At 39.2% G+C, this 23,428-nt stretch overlaps 1 protein-coding gene across 4 annotated transcripts in view; it reads left to right on the forward strand.

Moving 5' to 3' along the window:
- Positions 1-360: 360 nt before the first annotated feature.
- POC5 (POC5 centriolar protein) overlaps positions 361-23,428 on the forward strand; it is a 44,899-nt gene continuing 21,831 nt past the window's right edge. The window contains exons 1-4 of one of the 4 annotated variants that reach the window (XM_024194119.1): positions 385-445; positions 3,833-3,933; positions 11,419-11,569; positions 18,413-18,481. In XM_024194119.1, the coding sequence (XP_024049887.1) occupies positions 3,850-3,933; positions 11,419-11,569; positions 18,413-18,481 (304 nt within the window). In that variant the 5' untranslated portion in view covers positions 385-445; positions 3,833-3,849. Of the gene's footprint in view, positions 446-3,832; positions 3,934-11,418; positions 11,570-18,412; positions 18,482-23,428 lie in introns of all 4 variants that reach the window. The other 3 variants (XM_029910953.1, XM_024194122.1, XM_029910952.1) reach the window with 3 other exon arrangements.

Consider the following 23,428-nt stretch of genomic DNA (forward strand, 5'->3'; position numbering starts at 1 on the left):
ATACGTGCCTGAACCCACTGACGGCAACAGAAATCCGGCCCTGCTCACGTGACACCCTCACGCTAACTGCCCGTTCACTACCCGCCTTCCCGGCCCGGGCAGCATCGCTGGCCAATCAGCGGGCGGAAGCAGTCCTACCCACGGGGCACGCGATGCCGATCAGAGACTGGCAGAGCGCTCCACTCCCAGACGGGAGGCGCCCTAGCAGCGGCAGCTCGCCGATGGGGGAGGCAGTTACCTGTGAGCCCCGCCCCGCGTTAATTGCGCACATAGTGATTGGCTGCGCTACGAAACGGCTATCCAATGATAGGATGCTTTACAAAAGTACTCAGAACCAATCTCAGAGATTTTGGCTTTTACCGACGGCAGTTTGAAACTGTCAAGCTCCCGAGTCTGCCGGGGCCGCACCGGGGGAGGCTGAGCCCATAGGCGGGGGGCTGCGCAGGTATGGGGAGCTCGCGGGGGTCCTGCAGGGGAGACTGAGTCCCTGCCAGCCTTCCTGAGGGAGAAGGGGCGGGTGCACATCATACAGTGGAGAGTCTCCATAGTTCTATTCCCGCCCCCGGCTACTGCCCTACAGCCACGGCTCCTAATTCCCAGCCCGTCCTATAGCCACGGCCTCTCCTGTCCTTTGGGCCTCCCGCCCCATAGCCACGGGCCCTTCTGCCTCGCCCCTTCCCCATAGACACGGCCCCAACTGCTCCTCTGCCTCCTCGAATGGCCTCTGGCCCTGTGTCTCGCTGCCCCATAACCACAGCTGCCACTGCCCCTCTGCCTTCCCCCCCGCAACCTGGCCCCCACTGACCCATAGCTCCTACTGATCCCCTTCCATCCCCCATAATTGTAGCCCCCACTAACCATCCTGCCTCATAACCCTTGTGGCCCCTCTGCTCCAACATCTACAGTCCTTGCTGAACTTCCCCACGTGCCCATTATTCACAACCCCCACTGAACCCAGCCCCATGTATGGTTATACATGAACACAATTAGCGTATTTGTAATTTTATCTGAACTTCTATGTCCATTTGTGACTTGGAGACTTTCATTGAAATCCTAACACTCCCCCCTGCATACCTGTGCATAGATGAGTCTCCCCCTGGATTCCACACTCCTATCACTCCTTCAGTTTTGTCAAATCCCCCACATTATTATCTATGACCTTATACAGTTAGCTTTGTGGGTAGCACTTGCAATTATTAGCAGTGCCCTCAACATGACTACTTGTGGAGTTATCCATGGCCCTCACTGAACATGTGATCTTCCACCCCATATTTCAATACAGTAATAATCCCCTTCCCCGGTGGGAGTCATTAACCTGTTTTCTCAGTTTTTTGTTCCTGTCTTCCCCATTCCCCAGAGACTTTTGAAGACTCAATTGCTCCTCCCAATCTGCACATCTCAGCAGTATTATTGTTCAGTCTGACCTTGCTCTCACTAGTGCCCTTTGTAGCAGTTGTTCACCCACCATTGGAGCAACTCTACTGGTGGTACTAATGGTGGAAGCTGTAGAGTGACCGTTACTTGGAAAGTCCAAATACAAAACTTAATAGTATAGATATAACCTGTGTTTGCAAACTCAGGTGAGGTAAGGGGGGCGGGGGGAAGATGAGGTGAACCCTGGCTTATATAGAGAGAGGACAGATTTTCTTTTCTAACCTACAGAAAGATGCCCCTGCTAAGAGCTGTGTCAATACCAGGTTATTTGCAACATACTACGCTTACCAAAGAAAAGTAAACATTGAACTGATCTCAGATCCTCACTTAAAGTCAAGTGCTTTGCCCACTGAAATCAAAACAAATAAGTTACACTCTGCCCTAATTGGACCTTGATTTCTGAAAATAGTGATCTCAATGCAGTAAGCCAGTCTTCCTGTTTTGTTTTAGTGTGGGTTTCTGTTGTGAAATCTATTCTTCTGGATATAAACTGAGAGAATTCCAAAATTTAAGACATACTGGATTTTTTTCTTTCAAATAAAGACCCAAACCTGAAACTGACAAATCTTGCAATTGTTTTAGTTGCACAACAAAATGCACAGTGAAGAAATATGAAGTGTTTTAGCAAATACTTGAAATTTCACTCTGTGTGGGTGTATTTTATATATATAATATATATATATATATATATATATATATATATAAAAAAATAAACAGCTATTATATAGCTTATGGCACATTGAGCACTAGCATTAATTGGAGACTCAGCAGTCCTGTCTCTTTGAGTTTGGACCAGAAACAATCACAGCCTTTAAATTGCCTTTGAAGCATTTTTAAAATGTCAATTTCTCTGTTCTGAGAGTAACTTTCCCTTCCCCAAGTCATGGATAATTCAAAGGCAGGACATGCTGCATCTCCTGTCTTTGAAGTATCTACAACAGTCACCCTGAGCACTGAGAAACCAAAAGTGTGAATTTCAGCAAAGGATTAAGCATCCTAGGGCGTCCAGTCTCTCTAACAGATTTTAAATGAGTTAAAACGAATTCAAAAGCATAGTTGGGAAAGTAGCTTAAAGCTTTTCTTTATCTTTTTACATGACTGTATTGATCTTGGAGGCTATTGTAGCTAACTTGTTCTGATGTCTGTGTGTGCTATCCTCCACAAATATGAGTTTGGGCCCTGACAGCATGCCTGCGCATCACTGAATTTAGTGGAGCTCTGTGTGAGTGCAAGGGTGTGCCCATCTAGAGTCAGTTGCAGGATTGGGGCCTGGAATTATTAACTAAGGTGTGCTCCCATTTTTAAATTCATTTTATAAAGTGAACTATTGTAGCATTGCTCTCTGCAATGTGTAAAGCCCTGACAACATTTACATCAAATGACTGGATTTATGGGTTTATTGGCTGTGTAAAAGTTCAGTCTGGTGAAATCTTTGCATACATGATTTCTGCCTACATAGTTTTCTTCCGCACACCAGAAAATTAGGAAAGTTACTTAAATTCTGCAAGTATTGAAAGTAAAAAACAACTATACTAGAGGCAAAAAGTTTATGTAGTGCAAGAACGGCCTCTTTTGTTGTTTTTTTGTTTTTTTGTTCCCCCCCCCCCCCACACACAAACCCAAATAAACCCTGAAACTATTTAAGCGATACTGGATGATCAATTAGCCTGAGTAATGGAGTCTCCCCACTCTTAACGTGCAAACACAACTTCCATCCACATTACTACACATAACTAGGGGAATAAGACACTACCTATTGCTTGTCATTTTGAAAACTAGAATGGATATACAGATACTTAAAGATGGTTACTTTCTGCCAATTTAATGATAAAATTTAAAGGAATACTGGCAAATTAAAAATTATACTTCTATCAGAAAATATCTATTTCAGTTTTCTTTTTGTACTTTATTTCACTTGTATAGACAGCCAGTTTCTTCTGTTGTCTGTGTAGGTCTTTTTATACACAACCCTTTCCCCTGCCTATAAAACAACTTGCATGAATGTACTCTAGACAAAACTTTCCTGTTCTCTTTTGCTCAGACACAGCTAATACCTGTTCCTCACCTTCACACCAGATAACCATACCACCCTGTCATACACTCTCTAATCAGTCCTCCTAGCTCACAAATTCATACTTGACTCAATCATCATTTGTTTATTCACCCATTCTCTTCCGCATACCCTAAAATTAATCAGTTTTCTTCTGTGCCCCACAAAATCTACTGCCTTCCAGCAGGGACGTCAGCACCTTTCTTCCTGTTGGGCCTCAAGTCCTTTGACTGCTCCACGTCCCAGGTCCCTACATAGGGTCTATCCTACCCAACTCCCTTGTTTAGGGAAGCGCCACAATCATTTGTTGTAACTAGAAAATTAAGTCCAGCTTCTGCTATTTTATAGAATTGTCTTTGTGCAGAATGTCATCAGATGAGGAGAAAAGCTCAAGTCCAGTTTTGCCAAAAGACTCAGATCGAGGCAGTTCTGTCTCTTCAGATCTTCAGGTAGGACAGAAGCAACTGCATTTGAACCTCTTTTACAGCATTTTATTTGACAAAGTGTAACTGTGAAGAAATGCTGTGGATAACTTTTTTCATCTTTTTAATTTTTATTTATTTTAGGCATACAATAGAGAAATAAAAATGTTAATGGAAGGAAGCAAAATAGAGAATACAAGCAAAATTTGAGTTTTTAATAAGCAAATAGCCACATTGCTAATTTTTGCTTAGTAAAGATTCAAACTTGATGTAACTGCACACAAAAAAAAATAATATATGGAGCATGTGTCTTGACTAAGCTTAAGAGACAGCACATTAATCCCAAAAGTAGAAAAGTGCTGCTTTCTTACAGCTGTTCTTACAGGTGTGAATTACCAAATTAAAACAATAAAACTGCTATTAAGGATAGAAAGCATCATTCTGCCTTTTGACTCTAGTGGCTAACCAATATTCAAGATCTTGAATGTTATTTACATTAGGAGGAAAAAACGATGCTAGTAGTTTCTTTGGTGCAATCCTGTTTATTTACAAAGATGTACATAGTCCCGTTTCCTTGAACACAATAGGAATCAAACAGAAGGCAGTTTCTTTGCTCGATATTCCAAGCCTCTTTTTCCAGCCAGCGCTCTACCCAGAAAGTTCTCTTTGCTTTTTTTCTCGCCAGTGTCATGCTGCAAGTACTTCTCTGGCTGTCCTTAACTTTCTGCTGCCTTATCCTTCTTTGATATTTATCTGTGTCTGCCCAGCTCCCATGCCCCCCAAAATACCCAGTCTTCTGCATTTGCATTCTTCCCCCAGTGAAGCCTCTCTGCCCCCATAGCTTAGTTCGTGACTAGCCTTGCCTCTGGCATGTCTTTTGGATGGTTGTTCTTATTATTTCAGCTATATGCTTTCCTGGGTCTGAGGCGGCTGGAGCACTATTTCCTCCCTTAGCCTCTCTGGTACACTTCCTGTGCAGTTTCTGCTACCCCTTCATGGAAATGGAGTCCTGCATCCCACTTGCCTCAGGCCCCAAAGACCAGCACTGACCCATACGATATCCTAGTAACTCAAATATACCCTTTCCCAGAACTCCGCCCAAATCGTTGAGTCTTCCAGTTTCCTTCTTCAACAGGCCAAATGGTAGGTGTGGCATGTAACAGACACTTTGCTCAATATTCTAACACCATTGCACTCTGGTTAACAATTAATGCACAAGAGAACATATCATTTAGAAAACAGCTAACATCCTAAATGAGATGCTGCTCACTAGCTCATCCTTCCCTTGGGAGTCTTTGGGGTCCATCTGTGTTCAGCAAGGCAGGGTTCTTCATACCTTATTAGGCTCCTACATGCAAATCTTTTCAGCCTGAGCTGGTGAAAAATGATTGAAGAGTTACGGGATCAGCTCCTGTCTTTTTATAACCTTCTAGCCCCTCTGTCATGTGACCTCCTGGCCAGTGCCAACTGTTGATCCTGTTGCTAAGAGGATCTCCCCTTGACAAACTAGTTCTCCAGGTTGAGAGCCTGTCTTCTGGTAGAGCAATTACATTTGAGTGGTCAAATACTTGAGTCAGTGGCCCTATTTTGTTAGCCCTTTGCCACCTACCTTTCGAATTGTAGGCCAACGTGGAGGCAAAAGTGCACAGAGAAGCTGCTATATTCAAAATGTAGTTTGCAGCTTGTTAAAGCTATAGAGAGAGTTAAAAATCACACAAAACTAATAAGCTGTGCAAAAAATCTCAAATCATCATAGGTTATACCCATGGCTGAGGATGGATCAACATTATTTGGAAAGCTTAGAAGAGAATGGTTTGAGCTCTCACCTGGATTTGCAGTATCGCCAGTCTTTTTCATCCACAAGAATTATTTTCATTAAAGAAAATGTATGTTTTGGATGGGTTAAGTTTTTTTTTTTTGTATTCTTAATCTTTCGATCTTTTCAGCACCTATAACATGAGCCCAATACTAACAAAGATTCAACTTTCTCCTTTATTTAGTATAGAGATATTTTCAAAACATGTACCTTCAACCACAAAATAAATTACAATCCCTCTCTTTTTCCTGCTGTACCTTCTGTGGGACAGGATGGCATGAGGATGCATCACTGCTGACCGGGGTGAAATTGTGGCACATTGAAGTCTAGCAGAACTGCCGTTAATGTCTGTTGGGTCAGGATTTCACTCCAGAGGTCTACGGTCTAAAGATGTCAGCCCATTCAGGTGTTACTATACTTCCTCCCCCCACCTTTTTTGTGACTGCTTATTGATATGGTATCTGGGAGGAAGCATGTACACCCTCTCAGAATAGAAAAGGAGGTTGAAAATGACTGGCTTTTGGGAGATTTCAGTACCCACCCAAACCCAGAACTATTTTATGTCTATTCTAATTGGCACATGGTTTCATCCCCTCTAACCTTTCCTTCTTTGTTCACACAAAGATTTTACAATACAAGTGTCCTATCAGAAACCTTAAGTTCCAGAAACCGTATATCCGAACTTGTCTTTAATTGTCCCAAACAATGGATCTTCTATCACATCCCTTGAGAATCTATTCTACAGTCAGCTACATCTCAGTACAGGGGAGTTGAGTCTGATAATGAAAGGACATTTTCTTTTTCTTAATGTAATCCCATTATTTCTAGTTATATATCTGTGTATTGCTCCATCTCCAGAGTTAACATTTTCAAATATTTGTAGACCTAAATTCCTGCTTGGCTGAGTCTGTATTGTTCTGAAACCTTAAAACAGGTCAGCTAGAGAGCTCCCCTGGCTTTACAGTTGATACAGTGTGCTATTGAAGATGTTTGTAAAGCAATTTAAAGGTGAAAGGTGCTGTTTAAGTTTTAAACATTAGTAAATGCAATCTAATGGCACCTCATTCCCTGATCAGAAATCGGACTACAATATAAGCTTGGTCCTTAATGTAGCTCTTGCTTCTTAAAGCCACTAGAAACCACAATTGTTTTATGGAGTTTGAACAGATATTTTCTCTTATAGGAATGTAGCCAAAATAGGCTAATTTTGGCGACAAAAGAAAGTTTTGCCAGTTGGTAGAGAGGCATCCTAGCTTTCAGTCACTCAGTGGAACAAGTGTGTAATGTTGAAGCTCTTTTCTCAGGTTGAGCTGATATGGTTTCTGCCTGTCAGGCATCTATACATTTGTCCCTTTTAATTATAGATTTAGAAGGGATTCATCTTTGCAAGGCATGTGCTTCTTCCCCAAGTATAGTATATATATGGCTATGCCTCTTGTTGAATCCACCATCAGAAAGTCTATCAGCAAGGACAATTCATCCATTTTCCAACACTTAAGTCAGAGGATAAGACAAAGGCATTGCCATATAACAAGCTCTGAAAATAGACAGGATTGTGTCTGCATTAAATTGTTACTGAATATCAGGCAGGTCCTGAGGTCAACATGCAGATCATAATCATCCTTACGGTTGGTTCAAAGTCTAGTCTAGTGTGACATAGTCACTATGGGTCAGATTTACAGAGATACTTAACATCTATATACTGATGCTGCTTTTCTTAGAACTACTAGAGTCTGATTATTTTTTTTAAATCTTGGAATCCTAGAAACAGGACTGGAAGGGATCTGGATAGGTCATCTAGTTCAGTCCTCTGCATTGAGGCAGAACTAAGTATTATCTAGCCCATCCCTGACAGGTGTTTGTCTAACCTGCTCTTAAAAATCTCCACTGATGGAGATCCACAGTCTCTCTAGGTAATTTGTTCCAGTGATTAAGTACCCTGACAGGACGATTTTCCTACTATCTAACCTAAATATCCTTTGCTGCAATTTAAATCCACTACTTCTTGTCCTCTCCTCAATGGATAAGGAGAACAGTTTATCACTCTTCTCTTTATAACAGCTTTTTACATACTTGAAGACTGTTACTATGTACCCCCTCAGTCTTCTCTTTTCCAGATTACACAAACCCATTTTTTTCTATCTTTTAGGTCATGGTTTCTAGACCTATAATCATTTTTGTTGCTCTCCTCTGGTTTTTCTCCAATTTGTCCAAATCTTTCCTGAAGTGTAGTGCCCAGAACTAGACACACTAGTCCAGTTGAAGCCTTATCAGTGCTGAGTAGAATGGAAGAATTAATGTTTGCCTTACAACACTCCTGCTAATACATCCCAGAATGATGTTTGCTTTTTTTTGAAACAGTATTACATTGTTGACTCATATTTAGTTTGACACTATAATCCCCAGATCCTTTTCTACAATACGCCTTCCTAGGCAGTCATTTCCCATTTTGTATTTATGCAATGGATTATTCCTTCCTGAGTGTAGTACTTTGCATTTGTCCGTATTGAATTTCATCTTATTTATTTCAGACCACTTCTCCAGTTTGTAAAGATCATTTTGAATTCTAATCCTGTCCTCCAAAGTGCTTGCACTCCCTCTCAGCTTGGTTTTGTCTACAAACTTTATAAGTGTACTCTTTACATGCAGATATTTAATAGAACCAAGCCCTGGACAGATCCCTGCAGGACCCCACTTGATATGCCATTCCAGCTTGACAGTGAATCACTGATAACTATTTTGAGTTTGGTTTTCCAACCAGTTATGCACCCACCTTATAGTAGGTTTGTCTAGGCTATATTTCCCTAATTTGCTTATGAGAAGGTCATGTGAAACAGTATCAAAGCCTCACTAAAGTTGAGATATATCACATCTACTGCTTCCCTCCATCCACAGGGCTTCTTACCCTGTCAAATAAGGCTATTAGATTGGTTTGACTTGATTTGTTCTTGATGACTCCATGCTGACTGTTACTTATCACCTTATGGCTAGGTGCTTACAAGTTGGTTGTTTAATTATTTGCTCAAATTTCTTTCTGGGTACCAAAGTTAAGATGATGGGTTGATAATTCCCTGGGTTGTTTATATTCCCCTTTGTTTAATAGATAGGTACTATATTTGCCCTTTTTCAGTCCTCTAGTATCACTCCTATCCTCCATGAGTTCTCAAAGATAATCGCTAATGGCTCAGATCTCTTCAGCCAGTTTCTTAAGTATTCTAGGATGTATTCCATCAGGCTCTGTTGACTTGAAAACATCTAGCTTGTCTAAGTAATTCTTAACTTGTTCTTTCCCTATTTTAGCCTTAGATCATAGAATCATAGAATATCAGGGTTGGAAGGGACCCCAGGAGGCCATCCAGTCCAACCCCCTGCCCAAAGCAGGACCAATTCCCAACTAAATCATCCCAGCCAGGGCTTTGTCAAGCCGGGCCTTAAAAACCTCCAAGGAAGGAGATTCCACCACTTCCCTAGGTAAAGCATTCCAGTGCTTCACCACCCTCCTAGTGAAATAGTGTTTCCTAATATCCAACCTAGACCTCCCCCACTGCAACTTGAGATCATTGCTCCTTGTTCTGTCATCTGCCACCACTGAGAACAGCCGAGCTCCATCCTCTTTGGATCCTACCCATTTACACTGATGTTCGCTACATTTGTCATCCGATCACGCTAACCTTTTTGGTAAAAGCTGGAGGGGGGGGGGGGGGGTCATTTAATATTCAGCTATTGCTGAGTTTTCTCTTTTAGGTTTTTCCCATCTCATAGAATAATGGGCCTATTGTGTTCTCAGATATATTAATGTTTTAATATTGCAAAACTAGGCTAAATAATCCCAACCTGTCTGACCTCCAGTTTCCAGCACTTTACCTCTAGAAGCCAATTTTATGCTCCAGTGGGATTTTTTAGTTGATGTGCAGCACTGAAATAGCTTTGGAGTGATATTTAGCGGAAGGGGAGGGATAACGTTTTGTATCCATGTGAACATTAAACCATTTGGGCTTTTTTTTTTTTATATATATACTTCACATTTGTTGGCCACCTCTGCACTTCAGTGACAGGGTTGGGTTTTTTTTGTTTTGATTTTTTGAATAGGATAGAGGCTTCTCCTTTTGGTTAATCACTTAAAATGTTCATAGTCCACATTAAATCTCATAGTTTGCTCTTTGCTTGTTTCAATTTAAAAAATAATACAAACTTCCTTTCTGTCAGCATTGCCCTGTAACTTTCTATGGCAGAGTTCCATGCCATAAATTTGGTGACTGTTTTAGATACATGAGCGATACTTCTGTGATATTACATGTTGGATCAGTTTGGATATACTGTCATATGTGTTCTTGCAAGTAATTAATGAGGTCTTACTGAGAGAAATGAGAACTTCAGAGGACTGTCTATATACTCTACTTTTCCCTTGGGTTTGGTATGAATATTTTGAGTGCTCGGGATGTACATATTAAGCAGCATGACAGTGAGGAGAAGAAGAGTGTGGCCAAACCGTGTGACTGGAAATGAAAACATCTATGTTGCATCTGTGTGTCTTGCTACCTTCTTGCTGTCTGATTTTTGAGCAGATGCATTAACCTTGGTCAAATAATTAATCCTTGCCCAACTCACCATGCAGGGTTGCTATGAAACTTGATTTATCATTTGTATTGTGTAGTGCCTTGATATTCTAAAACAGAAGGGACTGTAGGAGTAAATAGTGATGTTGTTAGTTCACTAACAGCTTTGAGCTGTTGGTTGGGCTTTCATTTCCTTGACATCTTACTGTACTCCGGTCACAGCAAATTTCAAGAGAATCCAATTTAGCGTTTCATTGTTAGAGGACTCAGAAAGCTCAACCTTTAAACAGGAGTTGTGATGCGACCTCAACTATAGTGGTGTTGCAGGGTTGCTATAATACATAGCAGATTTCTGAACACAGTTTCACTAGAGGTGCTTGCATACTATGTAAAGTGATACAACCCATATTGTATGCTACAATAACACACATTGAAAATTATACAATCCAAGTTCTGGAGTTTATGATGGTGGTGGGAAGCTAGATTGGTGTTTGTTTTTCTAATAAGGTATAAATGTAACATGCAACAAAATTTAAATATTTTAAAGTAGGTGAGAATATTCAAATCAAATTTAGACGGGAAGATATTAAACAACCAAATCTCATATTTGTAATTCCTCCCAAATATATTCTCATTGTACAAACATTGAAACCTGATTTACTCCTCATTGGCACCTCTGTGATAGGAATAAAACTATATTTCTTCATATACAATAAGAATGATGCGCAAAAGCAGTAGGCCATCTGATAACTTACTGTAAGTGATTTGAAGAAATATTTGTCAAACTCTTATGCTGTTTTTTAAAGGAATTTAGAGTGCTTCCTATAAGATCTGTAATTTTAGTTCAGCTAGCAAAGAATTATTTAGAATGTGTACTGTGTGGCCGTTATAATGCATTAACTAGAATACAGTATGGGCTTTCTAAAATAGGAAATAAAAGGGAGCTAAATCATTAACTCTGCCTATTAAATTGAAGGGAAACAGCTGAGCCATGAAAACATAAGTAAAATTATTATTCTGCCATGTGATAGAAAACTCTCATTTAAAAGCTAACATATCCATTTCATTCCTTTCTTCCTGTGTTTGCGTTTAAAAACTATGACAGTAGCTGTATAATTATTTATCATCCTGTTGTGACAGGATGAATATGAAGAGCTGCTTCGTTATGCTGTAGTGACTCCAAAGTTTGAACCGTGTGTCCTGAGGCAGTCTGAGCCTGCTGCAGAACTGACAGCACATGACAGATTTTCAAGTTTAATGGATGAAGTCATCAATCACCCTAAGACTCCAGGTAGTGTGTGGGGAGTGGTGGTGGTGTGGGGAAATGTGTTTATATGTTTGAGTATAAAGAGAATTTTCATAACATAAATAGATACTCAGATAAAAGTATCTGGTGATTGCATAATTTGAATTGCACTGTCTGATATAATATGCAAACTTGGTTACTTTAAGAAAAAAAAAAAAACTCGTGATAAAGGGTTCTTTTAAATATCTGCTATTCTGGAGTTCAAAACATAAGTGTTGTGATGTAGTTAAAGCCTTTAGCATTGTTTGTCTAGTCTTAAGTTTTGTAGGGGATTTTGACATTTTTAAAGAAACTGCCAGCCTTATATCTATCTTTAGCTTAAATCTACCTTGTGTAATAGTTAGAAAATAAGCTAAGGAGGGAGTTCTACTAACAGGCGATCCCAAAACCACTGTCTGTGGAGCACTCCTGATGGTTTGTGGAAAGCTGGCTGGTTACATGGTGCTGGTGGTTGCTAAATCACAACAAAGAACTAAAAATACATAAACAGTTTTCGTTTTCCTGTAGGTGAATGCCATAGTTTCCATAGGGATATTTTGCAATATGTAATGGGAGGGGAGGTAGTCCACAAAGCACACTCTATTAAGATGTGGTCCGCATTAACAACAAGTATTTTCAATTTTTTTCAAATACATACTATGAGATTATATGTTCTTCTCTTAAGAAGTGAAGATACTAGCAAATGACACCAAAATAAAATAGACTCCTTTACACTTACATCCATGAGAATATATGATTTTCTCTGATGGCCAATGACCAAGTATTGCCACTTGGTAATACCCTTCCACTGATGTCTTTGAACTGACAACTTTAAACCTAAGAAACCAGTGCTATGTGTTACTTCAAAGTACCTTGGATCATTTTCCCTTTCATCTTATTAATAACATATACTGTACTAACTTTTCCTAAGAACATAGCTTTTCATGTTAGAGAGCTGTTGTGAGAGTAGTTTGAGGAAGAATAATAAGCATCATAAGATAAAGCAAAGCATTTTGTGTCTTGTCTAATGTGAAAAGATGCTCCAACATGGAGAGCATTTATTAAGATGCATTTTTTATCAATAGGAATCTGCTGGGTGTACACAATGTTTGACTGGTTTAATTTTTAAAATGGCTTTTTTGTTTAATTTTTTTAAATTTTCAAGTAGTAACAATTTAACAGTTCATTGGATGTTCCAGGCCATGTTTTCAGGGCAGCAGAAGCAGCTGTGTCCCTTGTACTTCCCCTTCCACAGAGGTTTGGCCAGTTGATCTGTGTAGTGAAAGCCATATTCATAGAATATCAGGGTTGGAAGGGACCTCAGGAGGTCATCTAGTCCAACTCCCTGCTCAAAGTAGGACCAATCCCCAACTATATTTTTTTGCCCCCTTAAGGATTGAACTCACAACCCTGGGTTTAGCAGGCCAATGCTCAAACCACTGAGCTATCCCTACCCCCTACATTCATGCACTCTGGCCAGCAATACCCTTGCTCCTACTCTCCCCCTCCCTTCCAAACACACACATGTCACTTGAAGAAATGCTTGTTCATTTAGAAGAGGAGCCGAGTCATCTTCTGAGCTGAGCCATTAGTGCATCATCTCCAAAACTTCTCCCCAGTGCAGCACAACCACAGTGGATTCTCTGAACATAAGAACCTCTGTGGGAAGGGGTAGAAGGCAGGTTTTTACCCTGATAAGAGCACAAGAGTGGCAGGTGATACTGAAATGCAGACACACAAGGAATTTGAGAACAATTAATGCTGTCATGGAAAGGTTCAAATGCAGTTTCTGTAGTTCTGTGCTCATGAAGCTTATGTGCGTGAGCATGAAGTGACCTCTCTGGGATGAGAAGAGGTGATGAGAATGTTTGTGGTTACATCTACACTACAGCTGGAATCGACGCTCTGAGATCGATCCACCTGCGGTTGATTTAGCGGGTCTAGTGAAGACCCGCCAAATTGACAGCAGATCACTCTTCAGTTGACCCCCCCTGGTAATTCGACCTAAGGTATGTCGACTCCAGCTACGTTATTCATGTAGCTGGAGTTGCATAGCATAGGTCGACTTACCGCAGTAGTGTAGACATAGCCTGTGTCCTGTATGGGAAGTGTGTCAGTGCTGTGTAATAAACAGTAACATGCCCAGTGCCGACAGTCTGAGCCAAAGAAGTCACAGATCTCTTAAAATCACAGAATACATGACCTCTGTGACCAATTCGTATCCTTAGTCATAGAGTTCCACGTTGTCCTCCAGCTTCTTCTAAAGTGAGAGCAGATACATGTGGGAATAGAATCCACTATGGTACAAATTATTTGAATTCAAAAGAATTTTTCTCTGGGCTTCAAATCTCCCAGCACAATGAATGCGGATGGTGGGGGAAACATTAATTACAATTGGTTAGTTTTATGTATCTTTCAGTTTCTCCTTCTGTAAAATGGGGGTAATGAGACTCATCCCCATTGGAAAGCATTTTGATATCTATGGATAAAAAGCACTAAGTAAGAGCTAGGTGGTATTAACATGATGTTGTGGGTCAATAGGATTCAAACACAATTGTAAAACTCTAGAATTCTAGGACAGTTCTAGAACAAGTTGCTGGAAACCCCCGAGTTGCTGAGCTTGTGAAGGTAAATGGGAAAAGTCCCAATTTTGTACCAGTTTGGAACAATATTACATAGCAAATCCCAGTCCAAAAAATACTACTGTTGTTGACTAGAGATTTCAATTCCAACTACATTGAAATCAGTCTCCATGAATACAGTTTTCTGGTTCATTGTATGATTTTCTTCAGAATTGAACAAATGTAGTGTTTGATGCTGACATCCTATTCAAGTTCAGTACCTTGCTCTCAACAGGATTGTTTATGGAGTATGATAATACTTGGTATAAGTAAAGGTAACAGAATCAGGGCCCATAGACAGCAGTTTGTTTGATGATTGCTCCTACTTTCTTGCAGAGTGTACTATAGGAAGATCAACAGGCTATCTGTCTGAAAAGAATACTGAGAATCTTTAAAGCTACCGTATACACCACAAATACGCATTTATTTTCAGTCAGGCAAAACCGACTGGTTACACTGGTATTTCTAGTATAAAACAGCCAAAACCTTGTGAATGACAAGCTTAATAACCAAATAAGAAACTGAGAGATGTTTTCTCCCTGCAAGTTATCCTTGTAAAAATGTTCATTAGTTAAAAATAATCTTACTCCCAAGGTCAGTGCTCAGGATTCTGTGTTTCTCTTGTCACGATTTATGACCTGACTAAATTTTTTTTTTTTTATACTGTGCTCATCAACTCTGTATCTGAGTGCTTAACAGTGTAGAATTGAATTGGAAGCTCTGCTTTAGTTTGAGTGGGTATTCTTGCTGTCTAAACGTAGAACCTGAGCTACTAAATTGTCAGGTAAGAAAGGAAAAACTGACTTTAGACTAAATATTTCCAGATAAACAATGTTTTCTTTCATGGTTCAGTTAAAACTGACAAATTGAAAAGGGAACTAAAGAAACTTTAGGTTCTTTAGAGAAAAAGAGATTCACCTTTACTTCTCTTCAGTCCTCATTGGTAGTGAACTAACTTTTTTTTGTGTCATTTTAAAAACTTTGAGTTCATAATTTGATAGTAATTTGTTCTGAACTTAAAATGGAAACATTTTTCTAGGTGAGCTATATGCAAAATGTAGCCTCTCAGTTATGCTCCATTTAATTTATCCTGGATCATTTAATACCTCTAAAGATGTATAGTTTATCTGTTGCAATGATTTAGGCTCATTTGGTGATTAGCAGTTCACCCATCACCCCCACCCAATTAAAAGATCTTCAATTTCTGTACTTTGTACGGTTAAATGATTCCTTAAGGGGATGATTTATCTTTATGCTTGGGTATGGAATTCTTCCACCTCAGCAGACTTAAGCATAACTCTTACTAGACTCAACTTTCCACTATTAGAGTCTGCTGGGGACTATTCCTTATACCATCTCTAAAGTTTTGTTTGTGGTTATTTCAACTGATAAATTTCACTTATTTTTGGTGCTTGTTGATCCTCCTTTCATAGGTCTTTTTAAAAAAAAAAAAAAAAACCCACAAGCATACATTACATCCTTCCCCTGGAAAGCCTTCTGATTTATTAACCTGACAATCTTTCTATTCCCATGCAGTTTATGTGGAGAAGCAAGACTATATAGATTCCAAGGCCAGAAGGAACCATTAGGATCATGTAGTCTGACTCCATATAACACAGGCCATAGAACTTTCCTAAAACAATTTCTAGAACGACTCTTAGAAAAACATCCAATTTTGATTTAAAAATTCAGTGATGGAGAATCCACCACGACCCTTGGTAAATTGTTCCAAGTTAATTACTCACACCATCAAAAATGTATGCCTTATTTCCCGTCTGAATTTGTGTAGGTTCAACTTCTAGCCATTGATTGTGTTATAAAATTTCTCCGCTAGCTTGAAGAACTCATTAAATATTTGTTCCCCAGGGAGGTACTTATAGGCTAATCAAGTCACTCCTTAACCATCTCTTTGTTAGACTCAAGGAGCTCAATCTATTTAGCTTATCACTATAAGGCATGTTTTCTAATCCTTTAATCATTCTCGTGGGTCTTTTCTGAATCCTCTCCAGTTTTTCAACATCCTTCTTGAATTTTTGACACCGGAACTAGAAACAATATTCCAGCAGCAGTCACACCAGTGCCAAATATAGAGGTAAAAATAACTTCATTCCTCCCCGAAATTCGCCTGTTTATGTATCCAAGGATCGCATCAGCCCTTCTGGCCACAGCATCACAGTGAGCACTCATGTTTAGCTGCTTATCCTCCATTACCCCAAATCTTTTTCAGGGTCACTGCTTCCCAAAATAGAGTCCTCCATCCTGTAAGTATGGCCTACGTTCTTTGTTCCTAGATGTACAGGTTTACATTTCACCATGTTATAAGACACATTGTTTGCTTGATAAAAATGTTAAATAGGGTAGGACCAAGAACAGATCTCTGCTGGACCCCATTGGAAATAGACCCGCTCAATGATGGTTCCCCATTTACAATTACATTGAGACAAATCACTTATCCAGTTTTAATCCATTAAAGGTGCCCACACGTTCATTATGTATTGTTCTAGTTTTTTTAAATCAAAATGTCATGCAGTACCAAGTCAAATGCCTTACAGAAGTCTAAGTATATTATATGAAAACTATTACTTCTATCAGCCAAACTGGTCATCTCATCCCAAAAAAATCAAGTTAGTTTGACAGGATCGGTTTTCCATGAACCTGTGACAATTTGCATTAATTACATTATCCTCCTTTAGTTCTGTATTAATCGAGTCTGGTATCAGCTGCTCCATTATCTTGTCCAGAATCGATGTCAGACAGGCCTATAATTACCTAGGTCATCCTGTTAACCTTTTAAAAAAAATTCACACAACATTATCTTTCTTCCAGTCTTCTGGAACTTCCCCAGTGCTCCAAGGCTTACTGAAAATCAAATTAACAGTCTGAGCTCCTCAGCCAGCTCTCTAAAAACTCTTGAATGCAAGTTATCCAGACCGGCTGATTTTAAAATGTCTAACTCTACTAGCATCTGTTTACCATCCTGCAGATATACTAGTGGAATGGGAAGAGTATTATCATCACCATATGGTGAGAATATATAATCTGTTTTTCCCCCCAAAAATATAGGACAAATATTTACTAAACCCGTCTGACTTTTCTGCATTATTATTTTTTATAATTCTACCATTTCCATATAGTAATGGACCAATACCATTGTTGGGGTTCTTTTTGTTCCGAATATATTTCAAAAACTCCTTTTGTCCTTATCTGCTAGGCTTCCTTTTTCAATTTTCTACAAGTCCTAACTTCTGATTTATATTCATCACGATCAACTTCCTCTTTCTTTCATGTTTTTTTATATATATATATATATATATATATATATATATATATATATATAATAAAAAAATATTTTACAGCTGCCTTCACTTCCCCTCTGAACCAGGTTGGTTTTTTTAAATAAGTACAGCCTTCTCCCTTTTTTTGGGGGGGGGTGTGTGCACACATCTAATAGTGTTAAGTGATTCCCACTTACTCACATTTTTTTCGGATTTAAATTCTTCACAGAGGATTTGGCTCATAATTGTTTTCAGCTTTGTGAAATTGGCTATATTAAAGCAACAAGTGTATATATACTGGTATATTGCTGGTCTGGGCTTTATTCTGCTTGCATATTATAAATATGATCAAGTTATGATCACTTGTACCTAAGCTACTATTAATTTTTAGTTCTCGATCAGTTTTTGTTTATCATAAGCTAAGAGACTTAAGACATATTTCAATACCTTGAATAGGGCCAAACACTTCTGGAAATTATCCTACTTGTTCGTAGCCTTTGTCTATATATTAGGGATTTTCAGATGTTCTCCCACTGTTGATTTAGCACCAGTGCAACTCTACCAGTGCTAGGAATGCTAGTGGTGTGTAGCCCAGTCAGAGGGTTTTACTCAGTATCATCTTAATCCAGTTCTGAAAATGCCCATGCCTGGTTTACCCTAGAGAGCTTATCATTCTGAGCACCAGTGGCGTTTCAGAAGACTAAAGGTGAGCTAGAAAGGGGGATCTTCAACAAAAATTCTTGCGCTGCTCTGCTCCCATTTGGTCTTTATCTATTGCTGTGTTATGACAGTAAAATTCTCAAGACAGGGTTCTATAACTTTTTTTTTTAAACTGCCTGCAAAAGGGGGGAAGTGTACACCTATGCTGTATATAATATTAAATGGCTGGAGTTCTCGGTATTCTTGTTTACCCAACTTCCCCTCATTTTTGGAGGGTTTTTTTTCCCCACTAGATTTTGAACTTGAGGGCAGTTGGAATTGCAGCTCTTACATATCGTACAGAACACAGCCTTGTTTGAGGGGTAAGTGTGCAGGTGGCTCCATTGGTTACTATTTTTTCCAAATAGTTCCAGGACTTTTGGAAGCATGCATTTCAAGTCGATGAGTGTGGCTCTGTAGAGGTGATATACTGTTGATGTAGAACTTCAATTGTAGTAACCTTTGTTTAAAATAGTTTTACAATAATAATAGTTTCCAGTCAAATAGGAAAACTACTCAGAATAAAACATGCTGTGCTGTTAAATCCAGAGTTCAGAGGCTTTGGAATTGTTTCCTGTTGTGTGTGATCAGTATAGTTAATTGGATCTGAAAACCTGAGAGACTGGAACAAGACATTTCTTGTAGCAGAGATGTACAGGGGTGACTCCTCTCCAAACAGTTGAGATGTGAGTTCTCTTTAGGCTATCAGTCCACAATACTGACCCATTATATTCCACATTTGCAGTTTTACTTAAAAAAATTCTCTCCCTGAATGTTATTTTTAAAAGTTGATTAATGTGCTTAGAATGTAAACAGGGCACCCCAGTGGGCCTGAACTCCCAGATCATAAGAGAATTTGATGGACCTATCAAAATCACGCCCCCCCCCCCCCCAAACACACCTTTCTCCTTAAGTATTTTCTCTCCCACTCTCCCCCCCTGCCCCAAAATCAATGCATTCTTTCACCAGGAAATGCTTGCAGCATCTCATGATGGTCACCAAAGGAGAGGGGGAAATGTTTATGCTGCCACCTTTTTTTTCTTCTTCTTTTTCTTCCCTCCTCCAAGTTTTTCTACCACGTGTCAAGGAAGCCTGAAAAATGTGTGATACACAGTTTCCTCGATATAACGCTGTCCTCGGGAGCCAAAAAAAATCTTACCGCGTTATAGGGGAAACCATGTTATATTGAACTTGCTTTGATCCACCGGAATGCGCAGCCCCCCCCCCGAGCACTGCTTTACCGCGTTATATCCGAATTGGTGTTATAGGGGTCGCGTTATATCGGGGTAGAGGTGTATTTATAAAGGTTTTCTCTTTTTGCTCTTTTATATTTAGATATACCATGTTTATCAAGTCTCATCTTCTCTGTTTCTTGAAGCTCTTTCAACCTTGAGTTAAAGGAATGGAGGTGTTTTGATAATTGAGAGCTTCTCCCCTGTGTTAGTTTTGTTTATTTAATTCAAATATCCAACAAAGAGTTTTAATCAGGCTGACTAAAAATTGCTCAGGCTTCAGTATCTTGTGGTGATCTCTCTACTTCTCCTGTTTTCCATAGAATTCTCCAGCAAAAATAGGGAAATAGTACCTGATATGTTTGATACAAAACAAAAACCAAAACAATATTCCTTTCCTCTACACCTCTCCCCCCCCCCCAATACTATTATAAGTATACATTAAGAGAGAGAGAAAATTGCATTGATAAGTGATTAGAAAACAGCATGTTTAAGTTAGTGTTAAAGTCTATGACTATGTGGAACGTTAAGGTCAGAAGGGACCATTATGATCATCTAGTCGGACCTCCTGCACAACGCAGGCCACAGAATCTCACCCCCCACTCCTGTATCAAACCCCTAACCTATGTCTGAGCTATTGAAGTCTTCAAATAATGGTTTAAAGATTTCAAGGTGCAGAGTATCCTCCAGCAAGTGACCCTTGCCCCACGCAATTTTTTCCCTACATTCATAGGTACATGTGTTGTGTTATGTATTTTAGCAGTGCATCATATTACTCTGTATTCCAGCCAGAGGAGACACATGGGGGAAAGAGGGGACATGCAGGGTCATGTTCCCCCCCCCCCCCACTCGGATTTGCTGCTTTGTTTGTTCTGAGCTCACAGAGTGAGCATGTGCAGTAATACTGCTGAAGCCAGCTGCCCTCACTCTGCGCCCCCCCTTCCCCCCCACACACACACTATCTGCAGGCATGGGTTGTATCTGATGCCAGATGCTCCATTAAAGTATTTCACATTAAAAATAGATCATGTAAAATAGTCTTGTACTACAGATCAAAGTATAACCACACAGAGTAATAGTGAAAGCACATATATGCCATTTAAATGTATATTTAAGTAAATTTTGTAGTTAATTACCTTTTACTCTGAATGACTGACTGCTGCTTATTGGAAAGAAACTGTATAACACATCTTTGACTAAATTATTAAAAAACATACCATAGAAAACCATTTTTAAAATGATCTACATTGGATTACTCAATGCAATAGCATATGTGTATGAGAATGGAAAAAATGGGATGAGACTACACCTGTAAATACAGGTCTGGAAAATCTGTATAATCTGATAAATGAAATAATCCGTTAACTAAAGACTACCATAATGCTTATACACAAAGGAGGTAGAAATATAGTTGAGACCTGAAAATCAAAGTCCTCTGCTTGTGGCTGTCATTAAAGATCACATAATCTTTTCACAAGAGTTAACCCTGTCGCTGGCCAAATTCCAGACTATGAAACTATATTCCTCTTGCATTTTTACTGGATAATAGTATTTCTCATTTCCTGATGCTGTCTGATGATAAACAGTTACCCTGTTTCACCCAAAGGTGGTTGTGTTTCAGTGGTGGATTAGGTGGGCTCTTGTATTTAGCATTATGTATCAAATTCCAAGCATTTTGGAATCCTTTGGCCTAAAAGCTTCTACATAAATGCAGTTATCATTCAACACAAACAGCTTCCAAGATAGGGTTGTGTAAACCTGAAAGGGGGTCAATTTTTATGAATTTGCCAACATGCCAGTTAGATTTTACAGCTGAAATCTAACAAACTAGATTTGCCAATTGGATAAGTGTTGTGACCAATGTAGAATGGAATCTAATATAATAACTCCTTTTTATTGAGCCCAGGGAGCATAACTTAATAATTTCAATGCTGGGTTCTCTTCAAATCAACTTTCAACTTCAACAATATTTCTCAAATCAGGACACTTGATTCATTAAGAATAACCAAACATTTTTTTTAATTCACCCACTACGACATTAATATACAACCATCAGTTCACCAATTAAGTGTAGACACAGCCAATGTTCTAGGTACCTACTGAATAAACTGATAGTCTTGCAAGCAATTGTCAATTACTAGGCTTGAGGCTCAACAGTTACACCAAGAAACAATATAAATTACCAAGATTTCTTATTACATTTACTTACGAACATCAGTTCTTTAGTAGCTAAGACATGTATCACCTTTCCAGTATTTCTCCAAGAAGGAAGAAGGTACTTGTCTCTAAGGAACTTTTGAGTGTTTGGTCCCTGCTTTTTGAATGGATTGGTGGAACAGAGACAAGTTTAGAATATCAAAAGAAATTGCATGAAGATTATGGTGCAGATCTCTTGAGGCCAATTTTCTTGGACTTAAAGGAGTAAAATGGTTACTTAAGATCCTAATAGAGAGTGTAGACTTAAGATAACCTAAAGAGCAGAAGAGGAATCTTTGACATGAAATCTCACCACTTTTCCTCTTAACCTGGTCCAGGTGTCTGTTGCAATGGGGATTCTACAGCTTCCTTGTGGTTCAGTCAACTCTGGAGTCTCACCTGCTGACCTTCTTTTTTTATATATATACACACACACCCTGATTTCAGAGCTCACTGGAGGTGGCCACCCTTTGATTTCTATTGGTCACATGCCAATTGAGTGCTCAGGTTTCAGCTGTTTCTCTGTTGTTTCCATCAGTATCCAGTAGATGGCATTGATGTATATCAAATTTCTTCAATCATTTTCTTATCAGAGACTGATTCATTTCAAGGACTGTACTTCAGTATTGATCCACATTATTGGATTCCCCGCCTCCCTTTTAGCACTTTTTAATAATCGAAAATTATATCCTGGTTTATATCTTTCAACATTCCTTCTTCCTTGTGCCATACAATTCCTATTACTTCTAGAGTGCCCTAATTATTTACAATGAAAACCAACAAAATCCCTTATCTTCCAGATTTGATGGATGTACTTCATACATTCTTTGATTGTACATAAGTACTTCCTGTTGTTTAGGGTTTGCAACAAAACAAGAGACGTTATCCACATGTAGAGAGATGTAGATCTGACTCATAAGGCAAGCAAATTTGGAGCTCCTAATTTGGGGTGAAACATTTTGACAAGGCAAAACAGATTTCTATGGTATATTTTGAATTTACAGTGCAAACAAATTTGGCTTGAAAACTTGTGGTTTGCCTTATTTGACCTTTTCTCTCTCAGCAAGAGATTTGTAGTTTGGTTAACTTGCAGCTTCCACACCCATCTCTCGATCTACTCAGTGTGCAATGGGCCACTTCACACAGAAAAGCAAAAAACTACCGGGCAAGGATAGTTTTCTTGGAGTTTTCTTCTTCGCAACCTAGCTAGAAGAGGTTTTATCCATATGCAAATTGAGAGATTCTTGCCTTGGTTATTAACAATACTCATTTAGCCATTTTAGTTTCTATTATTGAGGAATGGAACTCTCAACCTTGGCTGATCTTTGATCCGTAGACCAAGTGTCTTACATGATATGAACAGTTTTTTTTGTTTTTGTTTTTAGTGCCTTTACTTCCTAGGTGGATCCTATTTTGGGATAAACAGAGGTGGACAGATTTCCTAACGTTGAGGGCCAGGAGAAATTAAGTCATTAACTAATCAAGGCATGTCTGTTTACTCTACCCCTTACAGTGATGAGGATACTATGTATTCGTATAAAAAATATCTTAAATGCTTCCAGTTACTTTTGCCTTTCCAGTTTTGTATCTGATTTCGACTTCTATGCCGCTCTAGCAGAAGCTATTTACTGACTTGTATCTAAAACAGGAAGAGGTCAGGTATTAGAGGAACATAGAAAGGAGCTGTAGTAACATCATCTGGGAAAACAGTTGATTTCATTACCTCTGTTTTGATTACAAGAATAGAAGGTATAGTTTTTTTAGGATTGAGCAGGTAGTGGAATTATTCTCAAATAACTTCCCATAGGCATTCTCCTACTGCAAGTATAATATTCTTCCATA

This window comes from Terrapene carolina, unplaced genomic scaffold (genome assembly GCF_002925995.2).
Source record: "Terrapene carolina triunguis isolate 2854851 unplaced genomic scaffold, T_m_triunguis-2.0 Scaffold69, whole genome shotgun sequence".
In the NCBI taxonomy this organism is placed as follows: Eukaryota; Metazoa; Chordata; order Testudines; family Emydidae; genus Terrapene; species Terrapene triunguis.